Source organism: Diplotaxodon limnothrissa, linkage group LG18 (genome assembly GCF_057381915.1).
Source record: "Diplotaxodon limnothrissa isolate DT_005_m linkage group LG18, D_limnothrissa_male_GT1.1, whole genome shotgun sequence".
NCBI lineage: Eukaryota > Metazoa > Chordata > Actinopteri > Cichliformes > Cichlidae > Diplotaxodon > Diplotaxodon limnothrissa.
In genome coordinates, this window is record NC_140613.1 from 36,953,654 (window position 1) to 36,979,629 (window position 25,976).

Consider the following 25,976-nt stretch of genomic DNA (forward strand, 5'->3'; position numbering starts at 1 on the left):
TAGAAATGTGTTTTGGAGTTTGTACGTGCTTTGTCTCTTGGGGCCACCGCATATATTTATATATAAACATATATAAATAAAACCACTTTTTTTTACATTAGTAATTAATTTTGTGCATAATTTTATATTGTTGTTAATAATAAATTCATTGAAGCAACAAAACAACCTAAAGAGCCGGTTGGGAGCTGAAAGAGCCGGCTCTTTTTAGTGAGTCGAGCCGAGAGAGCCGGTACTCTAAAAAGAGCTGGAAATCCCATCACTAGTTTGTACACATACTCGTACTCAAAGTATGAGTACACGCGAGGCGACCTTCCACTGCCCTAAACACTGACACATTATTGTACCGGGAGGTTAAAGAAATATCACAGCAGCCGAACGACTGGGCCGCCCATGGAGCCTGGGACCTCGCGTGAAACTCTGAAGCGTGCAGGAAGCCCCAACCCGGCCGGTCTGCGGGAGGAGACGCCGGGAGAAGAGGCGAAAGGCGGAGACGGCAGAACCACGATGAGAAAGCAAGTGGGAGCAGACTGTGGGAATGATGGAGAGTCTAACAGCCAGATTAAAAACGGAGAGGAATACGAGGAGGAATTGGACCCAAGAATTCAGGTATGTTGCTAAAGGACCGTTTCCCTCCCCGCATTAGTAAATGCGTCATATTTCCCGAGCCAAACAAAACTACGATAAACGCCGACCGTACATGGCAACGATCTGCTCCTGACACAGACCGACGCCTGGGTCAAGCCCATCCCCTGTCTAACAATATTTCTAGCTGTCTGGTTGTATTCTGCTTTTAAAACACGTCGTCTTTCCCGTGTGTTTCCAGGAGGAGCTGGAGCACCTCAACCAAGCTAGCGAAGAGATCAACAAGCTGGAGCTGCAGCTGGATGTGAGGAGGTCACAGTAAACCTGCGGACACCCCAGCCCCCACGTAGTTTTGCGTTTTGTTCGTACATTAGGGTAACAAAACCCGAGACCCCATTGCAAAGTAAAAGCGATCTTAAGGTGAATGTAATTTCAACATTACCCAACACTAAAGATATAATATGTCATGAAATAAATGATAAATATGAAGAATACATTTTACTTGAAATCAGCAGTATCCATGCTCAAAGAGTCAGTCTGTGGAAACAGGTTTCCATATATTAACACTGTGAAGCACAAGGAAAACATTTCATTAGGCTTTTACTCACTAATGTTCCCCTGTCTGTTTCTCTCTGTTTTTCTTCATTCTGTACTTACCCAGTCATCTGTTAACTCTTCCCTGAAATCTCTGCAACGTTCATCTGATGCTTCCTAGGTACATTCTCCATCTAGCAATCTTCTCTTTCAGATTGCACCTTCTCCATAGGATGTAGTCCAGGGGTCCTCAATCCCAGTCCACGAGGGCTGGTGTCCCTGCAGGTTTTAGATCTCACCCTGGGTCAACACACCTGAATCACATGATTAGTTCATTACCAGGCTTCTGCAGAACTCCAAGACATGTTGAGAAGGTAATTTATCCATTTAAATCAGCTGTGATGGATCAAGGACACATCTAAAACCTGCAGGGACACTGGCCCTCGTGGACTGGGATTGGGGACCCCTGATGTAGTCCAACGTATAGTATCCTCCTCCTTATAGATCATCCCGTGTTCCCCCCCTCTTCTTGAATCATGTGTTCACCGCAGCCATTATTTCCATCCTTTTGGCAAAATCCACTGCCATCTGTCCTTCTGCATCACTCTCCAATCCAACACCTTCTCATCAGTTGTGTTACCTTCATCTACCAGTCCACTCAAGTCTGCTTCAATCACAAATCTCTCAGTCTTGAAGACACACTCCACCCATTCATCCATCTCACTTCCAAATTCCTTTCTCTTCTAACTGAAATCCAACCTGTTGGGCATACGCACTGAAAACATTCAACATCACCCCTTTGATGTCCCGCTTCACACTCATGATGCTGTCTGACACTCTCTTCATATCCACAGCACTGTTTTCATGCACTTCTTCCAGACTGACCCTATCCATATCCACCATAAGAGAGCTGTTTAATCTCTTGTCCTTGCTTCCATCCCATCTGGTCTCCTGCACACACACAATATGTGGTGAATGGACTGGTTATAGTGCTTTTCTAACCTACTCAAGCACTCAAAGTGCTTTATGCAACATGTCATATTCACACCCATTTATACAGGCACTGAAGATCGCTTTTAGAGGACTTTGGTCTCAGTTTCTGTTACTGTAATGCCTCGTATATAGTGAGGGCTGGCTTTACTGTGTTTCTTGAAGTGGGGAACATTTTGGTTCCCTTGGCCAGGACACCCACTCCAGGATGTTGGATCTTCAGGAGTACTGAGATCCAAAAGTGGCCAGTGGTATGCTGCTCCCATAGTAATGGCAGCAGCCTGCTGCTGTTCTCAGAACGTTGCCTGCTGCTTTTGACTGGCCGGTAAGCCAGTGCTGGCCCGAGGTTTGGTTTTTGACCGTGTCCACAGCTAAACCCATCACCAACCACCCACCTCAGCATGTATTAACCAGGTCTGAACTACGGTGTTACAGACCGCTGGTCCCCCAACCTTTGTTATGTAGTCATTATTATATATTATATGTAGTAATTATTTCTACATCTGTGTAGGCCAAATAAAAAAACATTAAAATTAAATATCCAGTTTTATGTATTCAAATTTGTGTAAGGAAATAGAGGGCATGTACTGTACACACTTCATCATGAAGAGTGCACTATGCCTCGCTCTAAAATAAAAAGTCAGAACAGCGTAACAATTATAATACTGCTTGAAATGGCTAATGATAAATGGAAAATATAAAAACCCAAAACAGCTCTGTTTTTGCTTTCACTGGGGCATATTCTGACTGTCCTCACACAAACACACACCTGCTGCTGCCTCTGTTGTGACTGTCTTCTGTTTTCCTCCACTGCTCTTTGAGCATTGTCTGTCTGTCAGTCAAGGCCGAGCAGCTGCTGTGTACTGGTTGGACCTGAAAGTTGACGTTTCATTTTTTTAAAAACTTTATTTAACACAGGGATCACTAAGGTCAAAGTGAGCGAGAGCTACTGCAACAGAGAGAGCGATGTGTTATTCACAGAGCGTGAAGGTGACTAAAGAAGGTTGGCTTACTGGTTTGCAGGACGAAGCAAGGAAAGAGGGCAGGGTGGTTCTCAGTGATGCAATGAGTGGAATAGGATGTCCGACCTGTCTGCTCTTTTTCCAGAGTGGTGGTACGTGGTAGCGAATAGGAGGCCAGGCAGGTGAGATCCATAGTACTCCAGGAGGCCAAAAGGTAAGGGCAGCAGCAACTGACAGGTAAGTTGCAGGCAAGCAGAGAGTGAGTGAGGATGACCAGCATCAGAGGAAGTTGGTTCCTAATAGAGCTTAGCCAATGATGATCCAAGTGTGCAAAACTGGAAACACAGAGAGCGCAATGTGCTGGACTGCACCGGCTTGATATGTGAGACACGAAAAGTGGGTTGACTGCATAGCATTGGGAGCGGCCTGAGTCTGACAGCTGATCACTGAGTCCATCTCGTATGGACCTATGTAACGAGCAGCCAGTTTTCTGGTTACCTGAGTGAGAATCAGAACACTTTATTAATGCCTGCGGAAATGATGTGGTCACAGTTGCTCCAAAACAGTAAGAAAAGTAACTGAATTAAACAATAACATGTATTAAAAAGTGAAAAAAACAAACAAAATAAATGTAATGTATACAAATAGCACAATTAGAAATAACCTAGTATATTATACAAATTAAATGTATATGGCTTCCGCTGCACTCAGCCGGAAGCCAGTGCAAGAACTTTAACAATGGACTGATACGAGAGAATTTATGACTGTGGGTTAAAAGCCTTGGTGCAGCATTTTGGACCACTTGAAGGTGATTTAAAGAAAACTTTGACAGACAGGAGAAGAAAACATTACAATAATCTAATCAGGAGGCGATGGAGGCACGAACAAGCATCTCCATTTCACCTCTGGAGACAATAGTCCTGAGTTTAACAATATTTCTTAAATGAAAAAAACAGGAGCGGGTCACAGACTTGATATAAGCATCAAAAAACAGAAAATGATCAAAAATTAATTTGATCATTTTAAAATTAATTTTACCGTGGATGAGAAAGGACCCAGATGTTGTCTAATATGGGGCCTAATACTCTCTGGAGCAAGAATTGATTTCCTCCGTCTTTAAAGGTTATGTCTCACTGATGCTGCTGATGCTGATGTGCTCCTGTGACTACCCAGCACGCCATCACCGTCTTAGAGTCCAACTCCATCCCCAGGATATTACTGGCCTTGTCCATCCCTTTATTGAGATTTTTGGCTGACGCTCGTCGAGTGCTACGTTTGCTTCAGGCTTAGGTGGCACATGTTGCAACAGACTGCCTGATGTCCTTCTCCAACATGCCCCTCCAGAAACGGCGTCTGAGGAGACTTATGGTTCTGCTCACCCCGAGGTGGAATTCAAAGCTTGAAGAAAAACAGCTTAGATGTACAGGCAGGCGAGGTGGGCGGTCTGAGCCAAGTAAATCACAGCAGAACAAACAGCTGTGGGGACATAGCGGTGGCCAGGGGACCTGAGCCAAGATCAATGGTCAATTTGCAGGCCTTTTCGGATTGTCTCCTCCAAATCCAACATGTACGCCCAAAACTACAGGTGGGCAGGCTCTTTTGGCTGCGCAGGACAGGAAGTGAGAAAGTGTCCCGAGTGACCATACTAAAGATACTTGCACACTGGTTAGCCTCTCAAGCCTACAATGCCTGATCTGAATGTGTTCAGGCTGGGGCTCTGAAGGAGAGGGCAAGGAATTAGGAGCTGAGCGAAGGAGAATATACACTCAACAAAAATATAAACGCAACACCTTTGTTACTGCTCCCATTCCCCATGGGATGGACGTAGAGACCTAAAATTCATTCCAGATACACAATATAACCATCCCTCCCAAACAGTGGTCACAAATCAGTCCAAATGTGTGGTAGTGGGCACATCTGCTATATTGAGATAATCCATCCCACCTCACAGGTGTGCCACATCAGGATGCTGATCTGACATCATGAGTAGTGCACAGGTGTACCTCAGACTGCCCACAACAAAAGGCCACCCTGGAATGTGCAGTTTTGTCTCACAGCAAAATGCCACAGATGCCACAAGCAATGAGGGAGCGTGCAATTGGCATGCTGACAGCAGGAATGTCAACCAGATCTGTCGCCCATGCACTGAATGTTCATTTCTCAACCATAAGCCGTCTCCACAGGCGTTTCAGAGAATATGGCAGCACATCCAACCGGCCTCACAACCGCAGACCTCGTGTAACCACACCAGCCCAGGACCTCCACATCCAGCAGATTCACCTCCAAGATCGTCTGAGACCAGCCACCCAGACAGCTGCTGGAACAATTGGTTTGCACAACCAAACAATTTCTGCACAAACTGTCAGAAACCGTCTCAGGGACGCTCAACTGCATGCCCGTCGTCCTCATCGGGGTCTTGACCTGACTCCAGCTCGTCGCCGTAACAGACTTGTGTGGGCAAATGCTCACATTCGATGGCGTCTGGCACGTTGGAGAGGTGTGCGCTTCACGGATGAATCATGGTTCACATTGTTCAGGGCAGATGGCAGCTGAGAATGTCCCAGTTCTTGCATGGCCAGCATACTCACCGGACATGTCACCCATTGAGCATGTTCGGGATGTGCTTGACCGGCGTATACGACAGCGTGTACCAGTTCCCACGAATATCCAACAACCTCGCACAGCCATTGAAGTGGAGTGGACCAACATTCCACAGGCCACAATTGACAATCTGATAGACTCCATGCGACGATGTGTTGCACTGCATGAGGCAAATGGTGGTCACACCAGATACTGACCGGTTCTGGGTCCCCAGACCCCCAATAGCGCAAAAAAACTGCACATTCCAGGGTGGCCTTTTGTTGTGGGCAGTCTGAGGTACACCTGTGCACTACTCATGATGTCAGATCAGCATCCTGATGTGGCACACCTGTGAGGTGGGATGGATTATCTCAATATAGCAGATGTGCCCACTACCACACATTTGGACTGATTTGTGACCACTGTTTGGGAGGGATGGTTATATTGTGTATCTGGAATGAATTTTAGGTCTCTACGTCCATCCCATGGGGAATGGGAGCAGTAACAAAGGTGTTGCGTTTATATTTTTGTTGAGTGTATTACCATGGGCTCAAAGCTGGCCTTGGCGGATGCTCTGGGGGTCGTGTAATTTTTTTGGCTTCCCTCTGATATGTTTTTTTATCCCCTGTAAACACTTTGTAACAGATTTCTGTCTTAAAAAGTGCTATATAAATACATTTTACTTACTCTCTTTTAAAAGATTGTAAATTCTGAGAGAGAAGGACACCACGGTTTGTCACCGGACATTAACTGATCAATCATCCGGTCATTCAAAGCTTGAAATAAAACAGCTGAGACATTTATTTGGGCCAACCTGGTTTGGCTGCCACAGTCCGGAACTCGACCACAAATTGTGCTGCGTTACCTTGGCGGAGATTTAATAATTTCCTTGTGGAAGTTTGCTCAGACATGGAGTCAGTGAAAGTCCTCTTCAACTCATTCTAAAAAACATCATTTGGGTCAGAACGTAAAAAAGACTTCAGTCCACGCCAGCGCTGTTCCCCCCAGTAAGCTAACCACAGGAGGGAAGGAGGGCGACGAGCGACCGAAAGCTAACAAGCATCGTAGCAGCAAGCCCCTACACTGTGCCAGCTCACCGGTGAATGGTTCCAAAACACGGCTGTGACCCCACGACTGTCAGCATTACATCCCTCTTTGCCCTCTTTTTCTCTTCTGGACACCTCTTTCTTTCTTTCTTTCTTTCTTTCTGGATATGAAAAGAAGTTACAAGTAGCCTAGGTCAGCCAAACTAGAACTAGAAAAACGTCATTTCATAATTCAGTGTGTGTGCTAGGGGTGGGTTTTGATTATCGATTTTCCGATTCTAGCTTGAATAATGTGATATCAATTCATTAAAACCCTGAATTGATTTTTAAATATAAATTCATTTTGCCAGAAATACCAGAATCTCGGGTTAAACTAGCAAACAGTTAAAACAGTAAATGAGAGCAGTACACAGATTCTGCACAAAGACGTAAACACAAAGCGCGGACAGGCTAACGCATCAGAATCAGTGAGCTGTCGGCTTTCTCACGACGGCACGTACATGGACACGCCATCGGGGCTGAAAGCCGACAGCTCACAGATTCTGAAGCTGCAGTTTTGTCTCTCCAAACAAAGTTGACTGAACCAGCAGCAAAAGAAGATCCAAACTACGCTTCACGTCTCGTTTCACATAAACATCGTCATGAATTCCCTCTGACTTTTGCTGTTTTGCTTCCAGCACGATAAAATCACACTTCATGCACAGCTCTCTCTCTCCCTGTGTACTTCAAGAGCAGTTTCCCATCTCAAATCTCTGTTTTCTGCATTATTCGCGTGCTTATTATGCACAAGTCTACTGTTATGCACAGCGCTGTCGGCTGCTGTTTTTTTTCTTTTTAAATTTAACTTCCGACAAGAAAGCCTCATTTCTGCTGTTCTGTTTTTAAAATGATGCAAAATTGCATCTGTGCAGCTGTGTCTCTAATAAAACCTCTGTAACTTTGCTCTGCGTCACTTCAGCAGCATCAGGTAATGTTCAAATGTTGATTCATGGTTTTCTTCTGTTTTTGTTCTACTGCAGAGTATTATTAAGGTTATCTGCTATAAGAAGACAGGACACGAAAATCACCTTCATGTTTTTCTGTGTTTTATCCTCAGTTACTTTGACACAAAGGCCTCTGCTGTGATGCTCACACCTTTGATAAAGTCTCACAAGTGTCAGCTTTCTTTTTATAGATATAAAAATATGGATATGAACTGATAAGTGATCAGAATTATAATATTTCTGACTGTCTGAGGCAAAGTTTCCCTGATTCAAATGGAGTCGATCGAATTGTGGATCGAATCGAATCGATTCTAGAAGTCAGTTACGATACCCAGCCCTAGTGTGTGCGTTTGCGTGACGGTGTGTGTTAGGGTTGTAAAGACTTTTCTCTCAGGCTTTCTTTTTTTTTGCAGACTCTGTCACAGCAAGTCGGGTTGGACGCCATCAGTGAGAGTGCACTGCTGTTTTTGCATTCTACTTAGCCTACGTCCACACGTACACGGGTATTTTTGAAAACGGAGATTTTCCGTTTCCGTTTTAAAAATAATCCCGTCCACATGTAAAGGCAGAAATGAAGGAAAACGCTGCTAGGAACATGCCAAAGCAGCAGGTGGCGATATATTCCTAACAGTGTAGAAATGTTGGCCAATCAGAAGTCTAGAAGCCTCGGTGGGAAAAAGTAAACAAAGCTGGGGCATAGAAGCAGAACCGAGTAGTGATGGTAAATTTGATTCTTTTTACTGAATCGAGTGTTAATGAGTCACTCACCAAAGTGAATCGGGTGTTTTGAGTCATTTGATTCACTGAGTCAGTTGACCAGAGAGTGCGAAAATTTTACATTTTCACTCAAACTTAATTTGTTTCCCTTTTCATGTAAATCCCACTGCTAAGATGAATGATAAAAAAAACAAAAAAACAACAACTATTTTATAGAGAACAAAGAGCAAAAACATTTCTAAAATTAAGCAATTTCTTATCAAAATTGCTTAATAAACATTTATTTTGTTTATTTGTATTTTATTAGTATTTTCCTTAAGTGTGTCAAATATATATTTTCTCATCTAAATGTCCACTGCGCTGTGAGCCAGGGGGCGGTAATGCGCCTTAACATTGGTTGCCAACCAAGAAGAAGAAGAAGCTGTGAGCCAGGAGGGAGGGGGTGAGTGAGTGATTCGTTCGCTCGCTCTATGATTCAGCACAGGAGGGAGGGGGTTAGTGAGTCCTGAGTGATTCGTTCGCTCGCTCTTTGACTCAGCACAGGAGGGAGGGGGTTAGTGAGTCCTGAGTGATTTGCTTATGCTTACGATTCAGCACAGGAGGGAGGGGGTTAGTGAGTCCTGAGTGATTCGTTCGCTCGCTCTTTGATTCAGCACAGGAGGGAGGGGGTTAGTGAGTCCTGAGTGATTCGTTCGCTCTTTGATTCAGCACAGGAGGGAGGGGGTTAGTGAGTCCTGAGTGATTCGTTCGCTCTTTGATTCAGCACAGGAGGGAGGGGGTTAGTGAGTCCTGAGTGATTCGTTCGCTCTTTGATTCAGCACAGGAGGGAGGGGGTGAGTGAGTCCTGAGTGATTCGTTCGCTCGCTCTTTGATTCAGCACAGGAGGGAGGGGGTTAGTGAGTCCTGAGTGATTCGCTTATGCTTACGATTCAGCACAGGAGGGAGGGGGTTAGTGAGTCCTGAGTGATTCGTTCGCTCTTTGATTCAGCACAGGAGGGAGGGGGTGAGCGAGTCCTGAATGATTCGCTTATGCTTACGATTCAGCACAGGAAGGGAGGGGGTGAGTAGCTCAAATGTGCTGTTAGCATGTTAGCAGCGCGATGCTACTGTGAACCGAGGAGCTATTTTCTTGATGTGAGCTTCTACTCAGGGGTTTTTCTTCCAGTTCAGAGCAGAAATGCTTTTGTTACGAAACTGGCTGTTGTTTTTCCCCCCCACAATTTTAATTATAAGCTAGATATATTTCTACTAATGGAATTAGTTTGCTAACAGCAACAGGGATGAGTCAGTGAGTCAGTTGGGCTTGTGAATCGTGATTCACGAGTCAGTAAAGTGATTCTCGAGTATTGAACGATTCGTTCACGAATCGAACATCACTAGAACCGAGTCGTATGTGTGGAGGGACAGTAACTGTGTGTGTATGTAAGCATTTACACTGCAGAGAGTACAAGTAACAGTATTGTAGAAATTCATTTCACCGAAACAATAACGCGGTGCACAGTGTGACGTCAAAAAAGGCGCACACCTTTGACGCTGCGTTTTCTGCGTTTTTTTCCGTTTTTCTCGTCCACACGTAAATGCAAAAACGGAGTTTTCAAAAATATCCACCCTGGCTGGAGTTTTTAAAAATCTCAGTTTTCAGTGACCGAAAACGCCATTTACGTGTGGACGAAAGGTGCAAACGCATAGAAAAATCTGCGTTTTCAAAAATACCCGGGTACGTGTGGACGTAGCCTCAGTTCATTTTAAATTCTTGGCATCTTTAAAAGCATTATTTGCACACCGTGTTTCATCCAAATGAGACTTGTCTTATTTGCTGTGAAGAAAGCATCAAACTGGGTTATCTCAGTTCACATGGGTAGTATTGCATTAGCAGGTTTATGAACAGTGTTCACAACCCAAGATTTTATGTTCAATAAGTTTCTAAACTTTTCATGATTGCTGTGCAGCCAGTCTGTGGTCTAAGCAGCCAAGTGACTTTGTGCTCTGTCTTTATCTGCAAACACTTTGTGCCTCTTGGTATCCTGTAGTTGATCTTTCTATGACGAGCGCACATTCACTGCAGATTTTTCAAAGTGCTCAAATTGCTCTCAGAGTGTCGAAGAAATTAATATCAATCTGTAGATCCATGCAGGCCTTTTGCAATGATTCAGTGTAAAAACAGATCATTGAATGTGCAGTGTGACAGCTTACATAAACTCGTTTCCTAAGTTGTTCACAGATCAGTAGTAATGAGACTGACCCTCTAACAGCACTGCCTTAAGATCTGAGAACAGTGCTGACCAGCCTGAAGCAGGTGGTTGACCGTCTCGAGAACAGTGGTCAGCTGGCTGAACAGCTTCCTGTCAAAGCCCCTATATAAATCAGCTGACTACTGAGGCATCGCAGTACACCACAACAACAGGAATAGCATATCACTGGCCACTTATGGATCTTCTATTTGTCTCATATTTTGCATATTTGTCACATTTACTTAGATGGTTGTTGCAAGGGTGAAGAAAAGATTAAAGATCGGGGGACAGAAGTCTTGCATGGTTGAGTGGCTGAAACTCCACATACCCTTTGCACACCATAGCAATTGTAACATTCATTTGAAACTGTTTTTCCTTGCCAAGTAATTTTGTACGTTTTTTGTCCCGTAGGCATAATTTTAATCTCCAGCTGCGTTCCATTTATGAAGCTGTGATCACTGCTTGATTAAACACTAATTAGAAACATTTAGAGAAGTGCTAAAATGAAGCCTGCTATGATTACTGCTGGATCTTGTTTTTTCATAAGAAACTAGAAATTCTCTTATTTTAAGGTAGGAAAAGCTCTACTACAGAACCTTTCAGACCACATATTTCTTTTTTGCTTCCACAGTGTCTTAATCTGAATTCTGTGAGTGCAGATGCTGAAATATTTCAGTAACCTATCCAAAGAAAATCTATGAGCATAGCAGAAGTACATTTAAAATGCTCATGGTTCAAAAGCAAGTGCATCTCTGACCATTATCTGTGAGGTGTTATGTGTACGCTAGCAGCTATGTTATGTTTCTAAACTGAGGTGAAGGTTTTAGTAAAGTGGTGTTTGTTTAAGCGATATGTTGAATGTCAATCACAGAACTTAGAATGTAGGTCACGGATATAACAATAAACCCCTTTTTCCCTTCTCTGGTGCCTGCTTAACCTACTCAAAGTGTTTGTACACTTGACTCCTGTCTTCCTGTCACAGCTCCAGATGCCACAGTGAGTCGTGTCAAGACTCACGGTGTGTAATGTAATGTGCAATCTTATGCATGTGCTCCCTCAGGACGCCAGGTCGAGCTACAGGAGGATCCTGACTGATTCTGCCAGGAAGCTCAATGCCCAGGGCTCCCAGCTCGGTGCGTGCATTGACAAAGCAAGGCCTTATTATGAAGCTCGCAGACTTGCCAAAGAGGTATGTGTTTCTACTGCTCACAAGTCAACAGAGTGAGATATATGCAATCAGTTAGCAGTTTATTAGAGCTGCTAAGCACAAAGTATGGTAAATGGACTGCTTCTTATATAGCGCTGTTCTACTCTATCTGAGCACTCAAAGCGCTTTATACAACTAATTCATTCACCCAATCACACAAGCACTTTTTCTAAACTGTTTAGTGCTTACTGTCTAACATTCATGCACATTCACACTCCGATGAATGCATCAGAGAGCAGCACGGGGTTAGTATCTCTCCCAAGGATATTTGGCATGCAGACTGGTGGAGCCTGGGATTGAACCGCCAACCTTCCGGTTAGTAGCTTACCTGCTCTACCACCTGAGCTGGGCAAGATATTCAAAAGGTGGGTACAGGTTACCCAATCTGGGACAGGGTTGCTGAGGCTTGGAGTTCAAGAGGTGGTTGGGCTGGTTAGGCTTTAGGCCATGGGGCTGGGCTCAGTCAAGAAGAGCTACAACGACCTACCCACAGGATGGTGAAGGACACTGCCAGTCCAGGTCCCAGTTGAAAAACAGGCTGTAGGAACAGGTTGGGAAAAATGCAGCTGTGCCCTGGAGGCAGCTAGAGTTCGATGCAGTGCTTTATTTCTTCAAAGAGATAATTGTGCATCAGTGTATGAAACATTTTCGACTGCTAGAGAAGCTCACCTCCTTTTACTGGGGTCATATCTTTAGCTATTGTATGTTGGCAATTAGCAGCTGACGTTCTTAGGTGAGGTACCCAGCAGCATGTCAGTGTGGTGAAGGGCCATGGAGGTCCCAAGTTGTGTCAGTTTCAGTCCCAGTCATGGCTGAAGGCATAGCTATCTGAGACAAGGCAATGTGTGAGAAGGACCTTCCTTCCATCCACAGCTATATGCAGTGTAATGTGCTTTCTACAGCTTAACACAAGAACAAATGACTGTGGCAGAATATATCACATGAAGTCACATGAAGTCCTGTAAATGGTGATTCTTGATTAGTATGTATGTGACAGGGAATGGGAAGGTTGAGCCTTCTAAATCTTAATAGAGAGTATAACAGTTTATTTCAATGTGAATTTCATGGTGTGGAATGTGGCCATCAGTGGATGGTGTGTTTGGCTGTATTTGACGAATGAAATATCAATTTTTATACACAGAATTAACAACAGTAACACGAGCACATCTGTTTTATTTGGTTGCTCAGAAGACATGCTGAAGTGTGGACCTCTTCAACACAGTCTGACAGCTTAAATCTTACACTCCACTCTCTTCCCTTATCCTTATCAGGGTCATGGGGGGCCACGAGCAAGAGGCAGGGTACAGCCTGACAGGTTATCAGGCTGTTGCAGGGCTAACACAGAGACACAGACATTCACACCTATGGGTAATTAAGAATTATCAACCAACCTAACTACCCTAATTGCATGTCTCTGGCCTGTGGGAGGAAGCCGGAGTACACAGAGAAAACCCATGCGAACTCCACACAGAAAGGCCACAGGGAGATGGTGGATTCCAACCAGGACCTTCTTGCTGTGAGGCACACACCACTGTACTGCTCTTTTGTATGCAAACCCAGATGATCAGCTGTAAGTTTGGTTAAAAAAAAGCTGTCACAGTGACAGCAACAGATGGCAGTGCTAGGTGAAGAGAAATGATGGCGACAGACCATGGACTGTCTCCATCATTGAAAAAGTCACTGTCAGGGACTTGGCACACCTTACAAGGCTAACACATGACAATAACATTCATCAGGAACTTAGGGAGACCTTAGAAGACAACAAGCTGATGCACTGTCCTCACTGCTGTTCTGTATAGACTTTAAACCCCTAAGCCAGCTGTTTGAAGCTGAGTGACCATCAGCCACCTCCTGTAAATGGATGACATCAGGCTGTATGCCACGAGTGAACTCACTGATCCACCTCACCAGGATCTACAGCAAGGACATGGGAAAGTCATTTGGACTGGATGTCTAAAACTGACTGGTTGAGTTCTAAAGGGGCAGCATTCCCATAAAGCAGAACAGCTGCAGGTACCTGTGTGTTGCACAGGCCATCATGAAAAAGATGCATGAATGTCAGTAACAGACAAATATCTGCATAAGACACGAGCTGAGACAAAGCAGATCGGTAGCAATATGATGCAAGTCATCAATGCATGTGACTTTGCAAGAAACAAAGCACGAATACTTTGTTACTGTACTCAAGTAGAATTCTGTACCTGAGTACAGTTTTTTTCTGAAACTTTTTACTTTTACTCCCTTTTTTAAACAAATACCTGTACTTTTTACTCCTTTTGGTTCATCATTTACAGTAGAATGTAGCTAGTGCTATGGAAGAGGAGGAAGCTTGAAAGGAGTGATGTCTCTGAAGTGTCAGGTAATTTCAGACTCAATGTTTTGGTCAGTTCAACAAACATCAGCAAACATACAAACTGTTTGTGCGCAGTGTGTTGATAGCTGCTGTATTTCCAAGGAGAGAAAAGAGTGTGAGAACTTTGAGATGGAGAAAGATGTAAGAAAAGACAGGAGGGGACGCAGAGAGGTTAGATTTAAAGGCAGGCCAGCTCAGTAAAGCCTGGAAATCTGATTTGCAAATTTAAAACGTACATGTATAATCTCATATTGAACATTACTTCAAAACAAACCAGGTTATACTAACTTTGTGTTAATCAAATGTTGCATGAAAATACTCTGTACTCTGTATGGGTTAAAGACGTTAGCTTGTCACACTGCAGTGAAGTTATTGTAAAGCTGGAGTGGTGCACAGTGTCAGTGGTCAGTCTTGGTTTTACATCAAGTGTAGCAGACTGATTTACAATTAAGATGATGATGGTTGGATTAACTCACTGAATTCTGACGTTATACCAACTGTATCCAGTCTAATATAAAGACATTGTACAGCATAATGTCAGTGTAGGAAATGGAAATCAGTGAAGATAGCTGTAAAAGATCTGCTTACATCGTTGTGTACATCCACAATCCTGTACACTAAATCTGCTGAAGCTCATGTTAGAAATGATTTTGAGTTGTGATTTTTGTCCCCATGCTGAGACACGACACAGATGTTAGGGTTCCCCCACCTGCCCACTGTAACCCCTGACTGTGCTAATTTTACTGTTTAGCTCAGGAGGTGAAGTCACCCTCTACAGTGTAGGCAACTAGGGCTGCCACAAACCATTATTCTGATAGTCGACTAGTCACCAATTATTTTTGCGATTAGTCGACTAATCAGATCATCATCCATTGGACGTACAGGTACAGCTTATTGCACCAGCAGCATCTGCTCTTATATAACTATCATTAGCTTACAGCTTTAAGTGTTTCAGGTGCTAACTAAAAATAAAGACAAGATGATAGTTTATTAAATTTTAATGAAATCTGCAGATTGTTTCGGTGAAGTTTAATAAACTCCTTGCTATCTAAAATATAACAGGACACCGGAGTAAATTCTCCAGCATCTCACACTTCTGATAATCAGCTGTCTGCTTGACGTTTACTCAGCTGTGTAAAAACTAGAACTTTGATCTCAGCCAAACCGATTTACTCAGGAACAAATAAAATACTGAAAAAAGCCAAACAACAACATTTTTAAGTTATCTAAGTGACTTATATATCATGTTTAACCTGAGTAGCGAAAGACGGCGGTGGGTTTGAAAACGATTTGCCGGGAGTCCGGTGTTCTCACGGCGCTAGTGAGCCTAGCCCCCGGCTCGCTAACGAGCTAGTGGGTAACAGACATCTCCGAAAACGTCGGAGCGCTTTTGAAAGTATGTGGTGTCTTGATAAACTGAGCAGATATTTGAGGTTTACACAGCTACATTCTCGCCTGAAAATATGTTAAACGTTTATTTTGTGACCCAGAAAGAATAATAAGAGTAATATTAAAACTAAGTAGCTGCCGCCATTGTTGGAAACTGAGCTGGGCCGCGCTATGAATTCTGGGACAGAGCTTCTTCTTCTTCTTCGGGGTTTAACGGCAGCTGGCATCCTTGTACATGCAGTGCTGCCATCTTCTGTTTCAGTCCGTTATTACACTCTTAAATCCTGCTACTTATTCCTGCGTCTTTCAGGATCTTACAAAGCTTCAAACGACGCGTCGACTATTAAATCAGTCGTCGACGATTTTGATAGTCGACGTAATTGTGACTAGTTGACTTATCGTGGCAGCCCTACAGGCAACACAATGTTTTTTCAAATGATCCTACACCGCATGTGTCCTACGGCAGATTAAAACTCAGGACTTTAGAATTTCTATTCAAAAATTTGTATTCTCGTGTACTAATATTATTTTATTGTCATATTAATGTAGCACAAGGTTCAGGTACCTTTGTGTAAAACCAGTTTTCAACAAGCTACTTTTTACTTACTTACTTTGAGTACATTTCAGAGCCTGTTCTTTCTCAGTTTTACTTGAGTAAAAAAGTTGCTTCAGTACTTTTATTGGAGTATTTTTCAACACAGGCATCTGTACTTGTACTTAAGAAAAGAAGTCTGTACTTTTGCCACCTCTGCTTAAAAGTAATCAGATACCCAGCTGGAAAAATACACACAGGAGGAGACAGATGGAGGGCGGGTACCAAGAACGACTCACTGAGGTCTCCACTGAAGTCCAGCATCCTGAGATCTGTGAGCTATGGAGGACAAGGATTAGTGAGTGTCAGAGACACAATTCAGCATTAAACTCAGAACATCTATAAATAAAACAGGAAAATGGCCCCAGAGATGAGCTGCTCCAGAGTTCCTTGTGCAGCTGAAGACAGATGGTGAGGAAGTATCACAGACCAGGCCCCTACATTGGATTTACCATCGACACATGGAGGAAGTGGCTGAAATCAAAAAATCCAGTTTTGTGTACAGTGGTCCCTCGTCTATCGTGGGAGTTACATTCTAAAAATAACCCGCGAGGTAGCCAACTTTATTTTTTACAATTATTATAGATGTTTTAAGGGTGTAAAACCCCTCAATACACACTTTATACATTTATTTTCACACTTTTCATTCTTTTGTTTAAACTCTTTCAAAGGTCAAACCTTCGTAGAAGAATAAGTTCAGTATTACAGAATGAGACCAAAGGCACCCGCAGGTGACGACGTCTCGTCGACATTGTTGTGTTTGTTGGGGAGAAAACTTACAAACATACAGTGCAGCACTTCAGAGTCACACAGCTAGCGATGGAAGATTTATGTCAATTTGACAAGCTGAACGCATCCTGTACTGTACAGGAGACACGGCATGAGATTTATTGACAATGGTCTACAGCCAATCAGGATGCAGAACACAATGCGCTGTATTAAAAAAAAAAAAAAAAAAAAAAAAAAAAAGGAGAGAGAGAGAGAGAAAAATTGCACATGAAGAATCCACGAAAGAGCGAGGCCGCGAAAGGTGAACCGCGTTATAGCGAGGGACCAAATCTCACACTAAGAAAATAATCAGCTTTCCCACATGATAAAAATTAGATCTTAGGCCTGAGGAATATTTGGACGTTTCATTTCAACCAGAAATCTGTTATTTGAAGTTAATCGTCAGATTGAGCTCTCAATGGTTCTGTGACATGTTTTAAAGTAAAGATTTCTCTTTTCACCCCAAAGTCCACTAAAACAGAAGAAACTTTGTTTACAGTGGTAGCTACAAATAGGGAAGGATGCGATGCTGACTGTGTCTTTTTCAGCGTTAATTTGTGGATTCAGCTGTGGGGCTCTGCGCGTCTATTGGGAATCTATGGATGGAAGTTAGGTTTATGTCCAGCGCTCCACATCAAGTTGCAGAGTGGAAACCACAACACAGAGTTACAGAGCGGGGTCACTGAGCGCAGAGTTGCATTTTACTGCACACTGTGGACCCTGCACAGTACTTTTGAGTTTTCAATTGTTACTTTTTTTAACTTTTACTTTTTAGTTTTCAAAAACAGAAATAAAAAAAAGGATCATTATGGATGTTGCCAAAATATGTGCAGCAAGGTAGGCAGAGAGTACATAATAGTAAAAATAAGTTATTTGAGAATATTTTTTTAACCCTACGGAGTAAAGCTATTTAAACTGTTGTGGTATCTGTCTACATTAATGAAATTATATCAATTATCAATTTATGTAACCAGAGTCTCTGAGTTAATAGTATGGAAAAAATCAAATCATAGCTCTAATGCTGAAAAGACTATCTCTATGCATGTATGTTCGAACATGCATCTCTTTCCTGTGTTTTAATAGCTGCTATCTATTCCTTTAGGCCCAACAGGAGACCCAGAAGGCAGCTCTGAGATATGAGAGGGCTGTGTCCATGCACACTGCTGCCAGAGAGATGGTGTATGTGGCAGAGCAAGGCCTTTTGGCTGACAAGAACACCATGGACCCAACCTGGCAGGAGATGCTTAACCATGCCACCGCCAAGGTACACACTTCTGCCTCTTGCTGATGGTAGTGTTGTTGTGCTGTTTATACAATTAAAATCAGTGCGCTATAGATAATTCTTTCTGAACAAAAGGTCACCAAAAATAAATCTCCAACACAGGAACCTTCCCAAGGGACTAGAAACCTTACTACATTACTACAGACCAAAACAGCTACAACAGTTCATGGAGCTGAGACTGTGGCTGCATCACTATTTCCACTTATATGAAAAAGTTCAGGTGGTTGTTTGTCTGTTCTTCTTTATAACAAACAAATACACAATCATTAATAGTAATGGTTACAAATATATCTGTGTTTTGTCTCATTTCCGATTAAATAAAGGCTTCCAGATTATTTACATCCCAACTTTTTCTGACTAAAGTTTTAATTTAATGGTGGCTGAATATTTAAATACAAACCATTTTAATGTTATTAGTCAAATCTTTAATAACTGTGACAACTGAAAATGAAGCATGTCTGCTTATATCAGTGCCAACCTGGGATCTGGGCAGAAGTTAAAGTGTGATCTAAGTGTCCATCCAGCGTTCCTACTCTTAGTCATGGTTTTTGTCCTGTCAGGTGAATGAGGCAGAGGAGGAGCGCCTTCGCAGTGAGCGAGAGCACCAGCGAGTCACCCAACTGTGCCAGGATGCTGAAGCTCGAGTCCAGACTCTCCAGAAAGCCCTGAAGAAAGTCATTCTTAAGTCCAAGCCTTACTTTGAACTCAAGGCTCAGTTCAATCACATTTTGGAGGTATGTACCATCATTAATTTAAAAATATCTTTTGAGTTATTCATTAGTCATGAATTAGCCTTTCAGCTGTAAAACACTTTATCAAGGCAGACAAGAAATGTTATTCCAGTTACTCCAAAAAGCTCTGTGACAGTCACTGAGAATGCATTGCATGATTTTGCATTGCAAATTTCCCTTTTCAGTTAAACACAAACAGATAATACTCGCTGTTGTAGAAGCAGCAAATCCTTTATCTGAACGTGGTTGCCGTACATATTGAAAATTGAAGAAAAACAAATTTCATTAGAAGAGTTAGCGGTTCCTCACCCCCAGTCCTTGCAGTTAAAAATCAGAACTTTTTAAAATCAAGATAGTGCCCACAACAGTATCAGAATGCAGTTTGCAGTTATTTATGTATTGTCTGTAAAAGTTGTCTGTGTGAGGCATACTAACCCCATGTTGCTCTCTGACGCGTCCATCGGAGTATGAATGTGTGTGAACATTAGATAGGAAGCACTTAGCGTGGGAAAAAGTGCTTGTGCAAATGGGTGAATGTACAAGTTGTGTAAAGCATTTGAGTGCTCAAAGTAGAAAAGCGCTGTATAAGAACCACTTGATTTACCATGTGTGCTATACTTTTCACATCTTAAGCCAGTTCTACTTCAAATACAAAAGATCAAACATTGTGTACCTGTTTAGGTGTAAAACCCTCAAAGTAGTAAATTCGTGTAACGACGTCTTTTCTGTTTGGTCCACTGCACCCAGGCGCTCACAAAATTAATTACTGTGTAAAATATCACTGACAAAAGTGAAGAGTGAATTTCTTTATGCTGGACAATAAAATTACTAACTAATGATAAGGCTTGCATTCATGGTATAAGAAGCTGCATTTACACTCAACAAAAATATAAACGCAACACCTTTGTTACTGCTCCCATTCCCCATGGGATGGACGTAGAGACCTAAAATTCATTCCAGATACACAATATAACCATCCCTCCCAAACAGTGGTCACAAATCAGTCCAAATGTGTGGTAGTGGGCACATCTGCTATATTGAGATAATCCATCCCACCTCACAGGTGTGCCACATCAGGATGCTGATCTGACATCATGAGTAGTGCACAGGTGTACCTCAGACTGCCCACAACAAAAGGCCACCCTGGAATGTGCAGTTTTGTCTCACAGCAAAATGCCACAGATGCCACAAGCAATGAGGGAGCGTGCAATTGGCATGCTGACAGCAGGAATGTCAACCAGATCTGTCGCCCGTGCATTGAATGTTCATTTCTCAACCATAAGCCGTCTCCACAGGCGTTTCAGAGAATATGGCAGCACATCCAACCGGCCTCACAACCGCAGACCTCGTGTAACCACACCAGCCCAGGACCTCCACATCCAGCAGATTCACCTCCAAGATCGTCTGAGACCAGCCACCCAGACAGCTGCTGGAACAATTGGTTTGCACAACCAAACAATTTCTGCACAAACTGTCAGAAACCGTCTCAGGGACGCTCAACTGCATGCCCGTCGTCCTCATCGGGGTCTTGACCTGACTCCAGCTCGTCGCCGTAACAGACTTGTGTGGGCAAATGCTCACATTCGATGGCGTCTGGCACGTTGGAGAGGTGTGCGCTTCACGGATGAATCATGGTTCACATTGTTCAGGGCAGATGGCAGCTGAGAATGTCCCAGTTCTTGCATGGCCAGCATACTCACCGGACATGTCACCCATTGAGCATGTTCGGGATGTGCTTGACCGGCGTATACGACAGCGTGTACCAGTTCCCACGAATATCCAACAACCTCGCACAGCCATTGAAGTGGAGTGGACCAACATTCCACAGGCCACAATTGACAATCTAATAGACTCCATGCGACGATGTGTTGCACTGCATGAGGCAAATGGTGGTCACACCAGATACTGACCGGTTCTGGGTCCCCAGACCCCCAATAGCGCAAAAAAACTGCACATTCCAGGGTGGCCTTTTGTTGTGGGCAGTCTGAGGTACACCTGTGCACTACTCATGATGTCAGATCAGCATCCTGATGTGGCACACCTGTGAGGTGGGATGGATTATCTCAATATAGCAGATGTGCCCACTACCACACATTTGGACTGATTTGTGACCACTGTTTGGGAGGGATGGTTATATTGTGTATCTGGAATGAATTTTAGGTCTCTACGTCCATCCCATGGGGAATGGGAGCAGTAACAAAGGTGTTGCGTTTATATTTTTGTTGAGTGTATGTAATATTCATTGTTTTAACCAAGGTGTAATTAATTGGAGTGTAGAGATGTTTAAATGTGTCAGCGTGAGCCTTCCTAACTTGCTGTAACCTTTTTTGCAGGAGCATAAGGCTAAAGTCGTACAGCTAGAGGAGCAAGTGGCAAAAGTAAAAATGCGTTACTCCGTGGCCCTGCGGAACCTGGAGCAGATCAGTGAGCAGATCCATGCACAGAGGGGGCGGGCCAGAGCTAGCAGGGGGCATCCTGCCATCTGTGGGGGTCGGAGCTCCCCTGTAGGTGCTGAAGCTGAGGTCAGAACTGCCGCTGGAATTCATGACAGTAGCTGTGTGGGAGTCGACACTATTGAGAGCGATTGGGCAGATGGTGAGAAAACCAGACTGTGGGTAGAGCGGCACCGAGAGAGTGGCTGGGGCCAGAGGGAGCAACTGGAGGCAGAGCAGGTCGGCTCAGACTGCATGTCGGTTATCAGCCTTCAAACCATCGCCTCCGACCTGGAAAAGTGTGACTCGGTGGAGCATTTGGGCGACCTGAGTGATGCTGGGAGTGTGCTGGGTGAAGAGTGGGACCACTACAGCAAGTCTAATGACAAGCCAGTCAGCAGGGAGATGGTGACTGAAGGGCCTCAGCAGGAGCTTGTTCACCAGGAGAAAGGAGCTGCTAATAAAGAGAAACAGGAGAGTTTTGTTAAGCAGCACCACAGAAGTGTTAGTCTATGATATCAAGCAGGAGGAGGAATGTTGTGATGGTGATGATCGTGGTGATTAGGCTGAGGGATCATAGAAGAACTTGAGAGAATCTGAAATATCTCTGACTGAGAGGTGCCAAACAAGCTGACAAGAAGGCGCTGACAGTGATTGACAAAGTTAGGAATAGGTGGGTGGATTAACAGGTACATCAGCTGCACACTAATGAATCTTTGTGTGACAACATTAATCCAGTGGAGCAGCCCCGCACAGCGCACTGAGTCTGATCCAATCTGTTGCTCAACAGCTGAGGAAAAAAAGTAATTGTAAAGTACAAAAAGGCTTTTAACAACAGTTTAAACACATAGTTGTGTTTCATTTGTGCACCTGGTTTTGGCATTCCCTGTGTTAGCATGCTATCAGCTTGTATTTGCTTTAAGGATGGTCTGAAGCACCTGTTATACTTTCTGCATTTACAAGTTTGCAAGGGTGCCTTTGGGTCTGGGTAACATAAATTTGTGCCATCACAGGATGAATGTAAGGCTTTGTAAAGACATACGCATATGTACCCTCCAATTTGACCACTCTACAATGATTATGCTGCAAGGGGAAAAAGCTGTACATGCATCTTCCAAGTGCACTCCAAGCAGACCAGGAAATAATCATAACAACTTGCCTGTGGTGTCCACCAGCTGCTGTGCCTGCTTCTGCAAGTGAGTATGGTCTTTAGGAGCAATAAGAGTGAATTCACTCTGCAAACTTTCCTGATGTAGGAACATGCAGAGTGTGACAAGAAACATGAGCAGTCACACTTGGGTTGGACACAAACTGGCAGCATGACCTGAACCAACCCATCTGGAAAACTGTGATAATCCTCAATTCTGAAGAAAGAATGTGGACACAAAACTGCATTGTCTGTGGAGGATAAAATAAGTCTGTAAACTGTGGGTCTTTTTTATGCCACATGCTCGGATATGGCATTTGTATGGACGTATGTAATCGGTCTTGAAACTGATTTCAGCTACTCCCTTATTCACAATGGTCACCATAGCAGGCAGTGCTACATATTTGAGTTTACAGATTTGTATCTTCTCACGAGACTCAACGGGAATCTTTCACTTCTGTTTTTGAAGCGCTGCCAAAATAAGAGCAACATCAACCACACTGAAGCAAGCAGTGGTTTCAGGGTAAAGAGGCACACTGTAGGGTGCAGTTAGGCTCAGCTTTCCATAAAAATATTTATAAAATATATTATAGCATAATTTCATAGAGTGGAACATTTTCCACTATTGTACATGGATGTGCCGTGAACTTTGTGAATTGTACATTAACCAATCCCGTATCCTAACCCTAACCCAGTGCTGCTAAAATAAACGTCTAATTTCAAAAAGATAATGAGCTTCATTCTGTCCTTGAGTTCAGCAACTGCCAGAGGTGGGAAGTACAAATACTTTGTTACTGTACTTAAGAACATTTTTGGGAGTGTTAGGTCGGACAGGTTGTGGAGCTACCGATGGGTGAAGTCTTGAGTTCCTGCTTTTCAGCTAGCTCACCTGTTGCTCATCAGCCTCTTCAGCAGCCATTTTAAGGACCAGCTCCAGCACCCAGTTGCCACCAGATTGTCTGCCTCACCTGAATAAGGCTCTTTCATGCCTCTCCCATCTTACCATACTCGTACCGTAATCTAGACTCTCAACTCTAGATTCTTTGTTTTTCAGATATACTGTATCTTGACTCCATCTGTGTATCCAGCGTATAGCCATGAAATATCTGAAAATTTTATCTCTTATAAACAAACAATGTATGCTTCCAAGTGAGATTCACACAAAGTCAACTAAGCCTGGGCTTTTTGGGAGATCTAAGTGTCAAATTTTGCATATTTGCCCACATTTCTCTTTACCATATATAAACTTTTGTTTTTAAAAGAATTTGTTAACAAGAGTGCAGGAGTGCTTTTTTGCCACATCTCTGCTAGTATCCAACAGTCGAATAGTCAGCCAATCTTTGCTTCCCTTAAATTAAACAGATGGTGACCTGCTGCCCAATGTAGCACTCTGCCTTGATTGAGATTTCTCATAAATGTTATTTTTGTGAAGTTGGAGGTTTTGCAGAGCTGTTTGAACACCAACAAGCCTTGGGTTTCTTCTAACATGGGTGTTACTTCTGTGTAGAACTATTTTCCTTCCCTCAAGCAGATCTGTATACTTATTCTGCTAGCACATGCTAGTCTTGTGTTCAGAAATTTTTGGAAGGAATCTCAGGAGAAAGGTCTGTCTTTTTAAAAAGATTTTATTTGCTTTGGCAGTTGTAAACTTGTAAGTTTACACAGCGCTGTGGATCTCTATGTGAACCGGCAGCATGTTTTACAAAAAGGATGACCCTCAAGCGGGCTGCACAACATTATATGGGGACAGAGGCAGTGCTCCAGGACAGATTTAAAAACACAGACTGGAATATGTTCACCCACACAGACCTGGACCAGTACGCCTCATCTGTACTGGATTACATCTCCGAAACCACAGACAGTGTCACCACCCAGAAACGGATCACCATGTACCCCAACCAGAAGCCTTGGATGAACCGGGATGTTCGTCTCCTCCTGAAGGCCCGCAACACCGCCTTTAGGTCAGGAGATGCACACGCCTACAGCACAGCCAGGGCTAATCTAAAGAAGGGCATCAAAAAAGCCAAACACCATTACAAAAAGAAGGTAGAAGAACACTTCTCCAACTCCAACCCCCGACGCATGTGGCAAGGACTCCAGACCATCACAGACTACAGGACCACCAAACCCTCCCCCGCATCCTCTGATGTCTCCTTCCTCAACGAGCTCAACAACTTTTATGCTCGTTTTGAGCGAGGGAACCCCACAACCACAACCAAAGCAGACATGACGCCAGACCACCAACCTCTGACTCTCTCCCCCACCGATGTAGGAGCGGTGCTGAGCAGGATCAATGTCCACAAGGCTGCAGGTCCCGATGGCATCCCCGGGCGTGTTCTCAGAGCGTGTTCTGAGGAGCTTGCAGGAGTGCTGACAGACATATTCAATCTGTCCTTTGCCCACGCTGTGGTACCGGCCTGCTTCAAATCCACCTCCATCGTCCCGATACCCAAAAACTCCAACCCATCTTGCCTCAATGACTACCGCCCAGTAGCACTCACCCCCATCATCACTAAGTGCTTAGAGCAGCTGGTCCTAGCACACTTCAAATCCTGTCTCCCCCCCACCCTGGACCCCCACCAATTCGCATACCGTCAGAACAGGAGCACAGAGGATGCAGTCTCCATCGCACTGCACTCTGTCCTCTCACACCTGGACAACAACAACACCTACGCCAGAATGCTGTTTATAGACTTCAGTTCAGCATTCAATACAATCCACCCCTCACAACTCATCAGGAAACTGACAGACCTGGGCATCAGTTCCCTCATCTGCAAATGGTTACTGGACTTCCTGACCAACCACCCCCAACATGTCCGGCTGGATAACCACTGCTCATCTACCATCACAATGAACACCGGTGTACCACAAGGCTGTGTGATGAGCCCTTTCCTCTACTCCCTCTTCACCCACGACTGCAGACCTGCTGATGGTTCCAACACCATCATTAAGTTTGCAGATGACACCACGGTGATTGGCCTCATCAGTGACAACGATGAGGCCGCCTACAGGGAGGAGGTGGATCGTCTGGCTGAGTGGTGCGACAGAAACAACCTGCTGCTTAACACCGAGAAGACCAAGGAGCTCATCGTGGACTACAGGAGGAATGCTGACCCACATCCACCCATCCACATTAAGGGGACGGCTGTGGAGCGTGTGAGCAGCTTCAAGTTCCTGGGAGTCCACATCTCCGAGGATCTCACCTGGACGACCAACTGCTCCAAGCTGGTCAAGAAGGCTCACCAGCGCCTCTTCTTCTTGAGGACTCTGAGGAAGAACCACCTGTCCTCAGACATCCTGGTGAACTTCTATCGTTGCACCATCGAGAGCATCCTGACCAACTGTATAACAGTCTGGTACGGGAACTGCTCTGCCTCGGACCGGAAGGCGTTGCAGAGGGTCGTGAAAACTGCCCAGCGCATCGCCGGAGCACCACTTCCTGCCATAAAA

The 25,976-nt window shown here is 44.0% G+C and overlaps 1 protein-coding gene across 1 annotated transcript; it reads left to right on the top strand.

Moving 5' to 3' along the window:
• Nucleotides 1-265: 265 nt before the first annotated feature.
• On the top strand, nt 266-23,234 carry sh3bp5lb (SH3-binding domain protein 5-like, b). Its single transcript, XM_085376975.1, has 6 exons — nt 266-606; nt 824-886; nt 11,686-11,814; nt 18,037-18,198; nt 18,777-18,950; nt 21,281-23,234. Exons 1-6 carry the CDS (start codon nt 391-393, stop codon nt 21,893-21,895), a joined length of 1,359 nt encoding a protein of 452 aa, XP_085233101.1. The 5' UTR covers nt 266-390; the 3' UTR covers nt 21,896-23,234.
• Nucleotides 23,235-25,976: the final 2,742 nt, after the last annotated feature.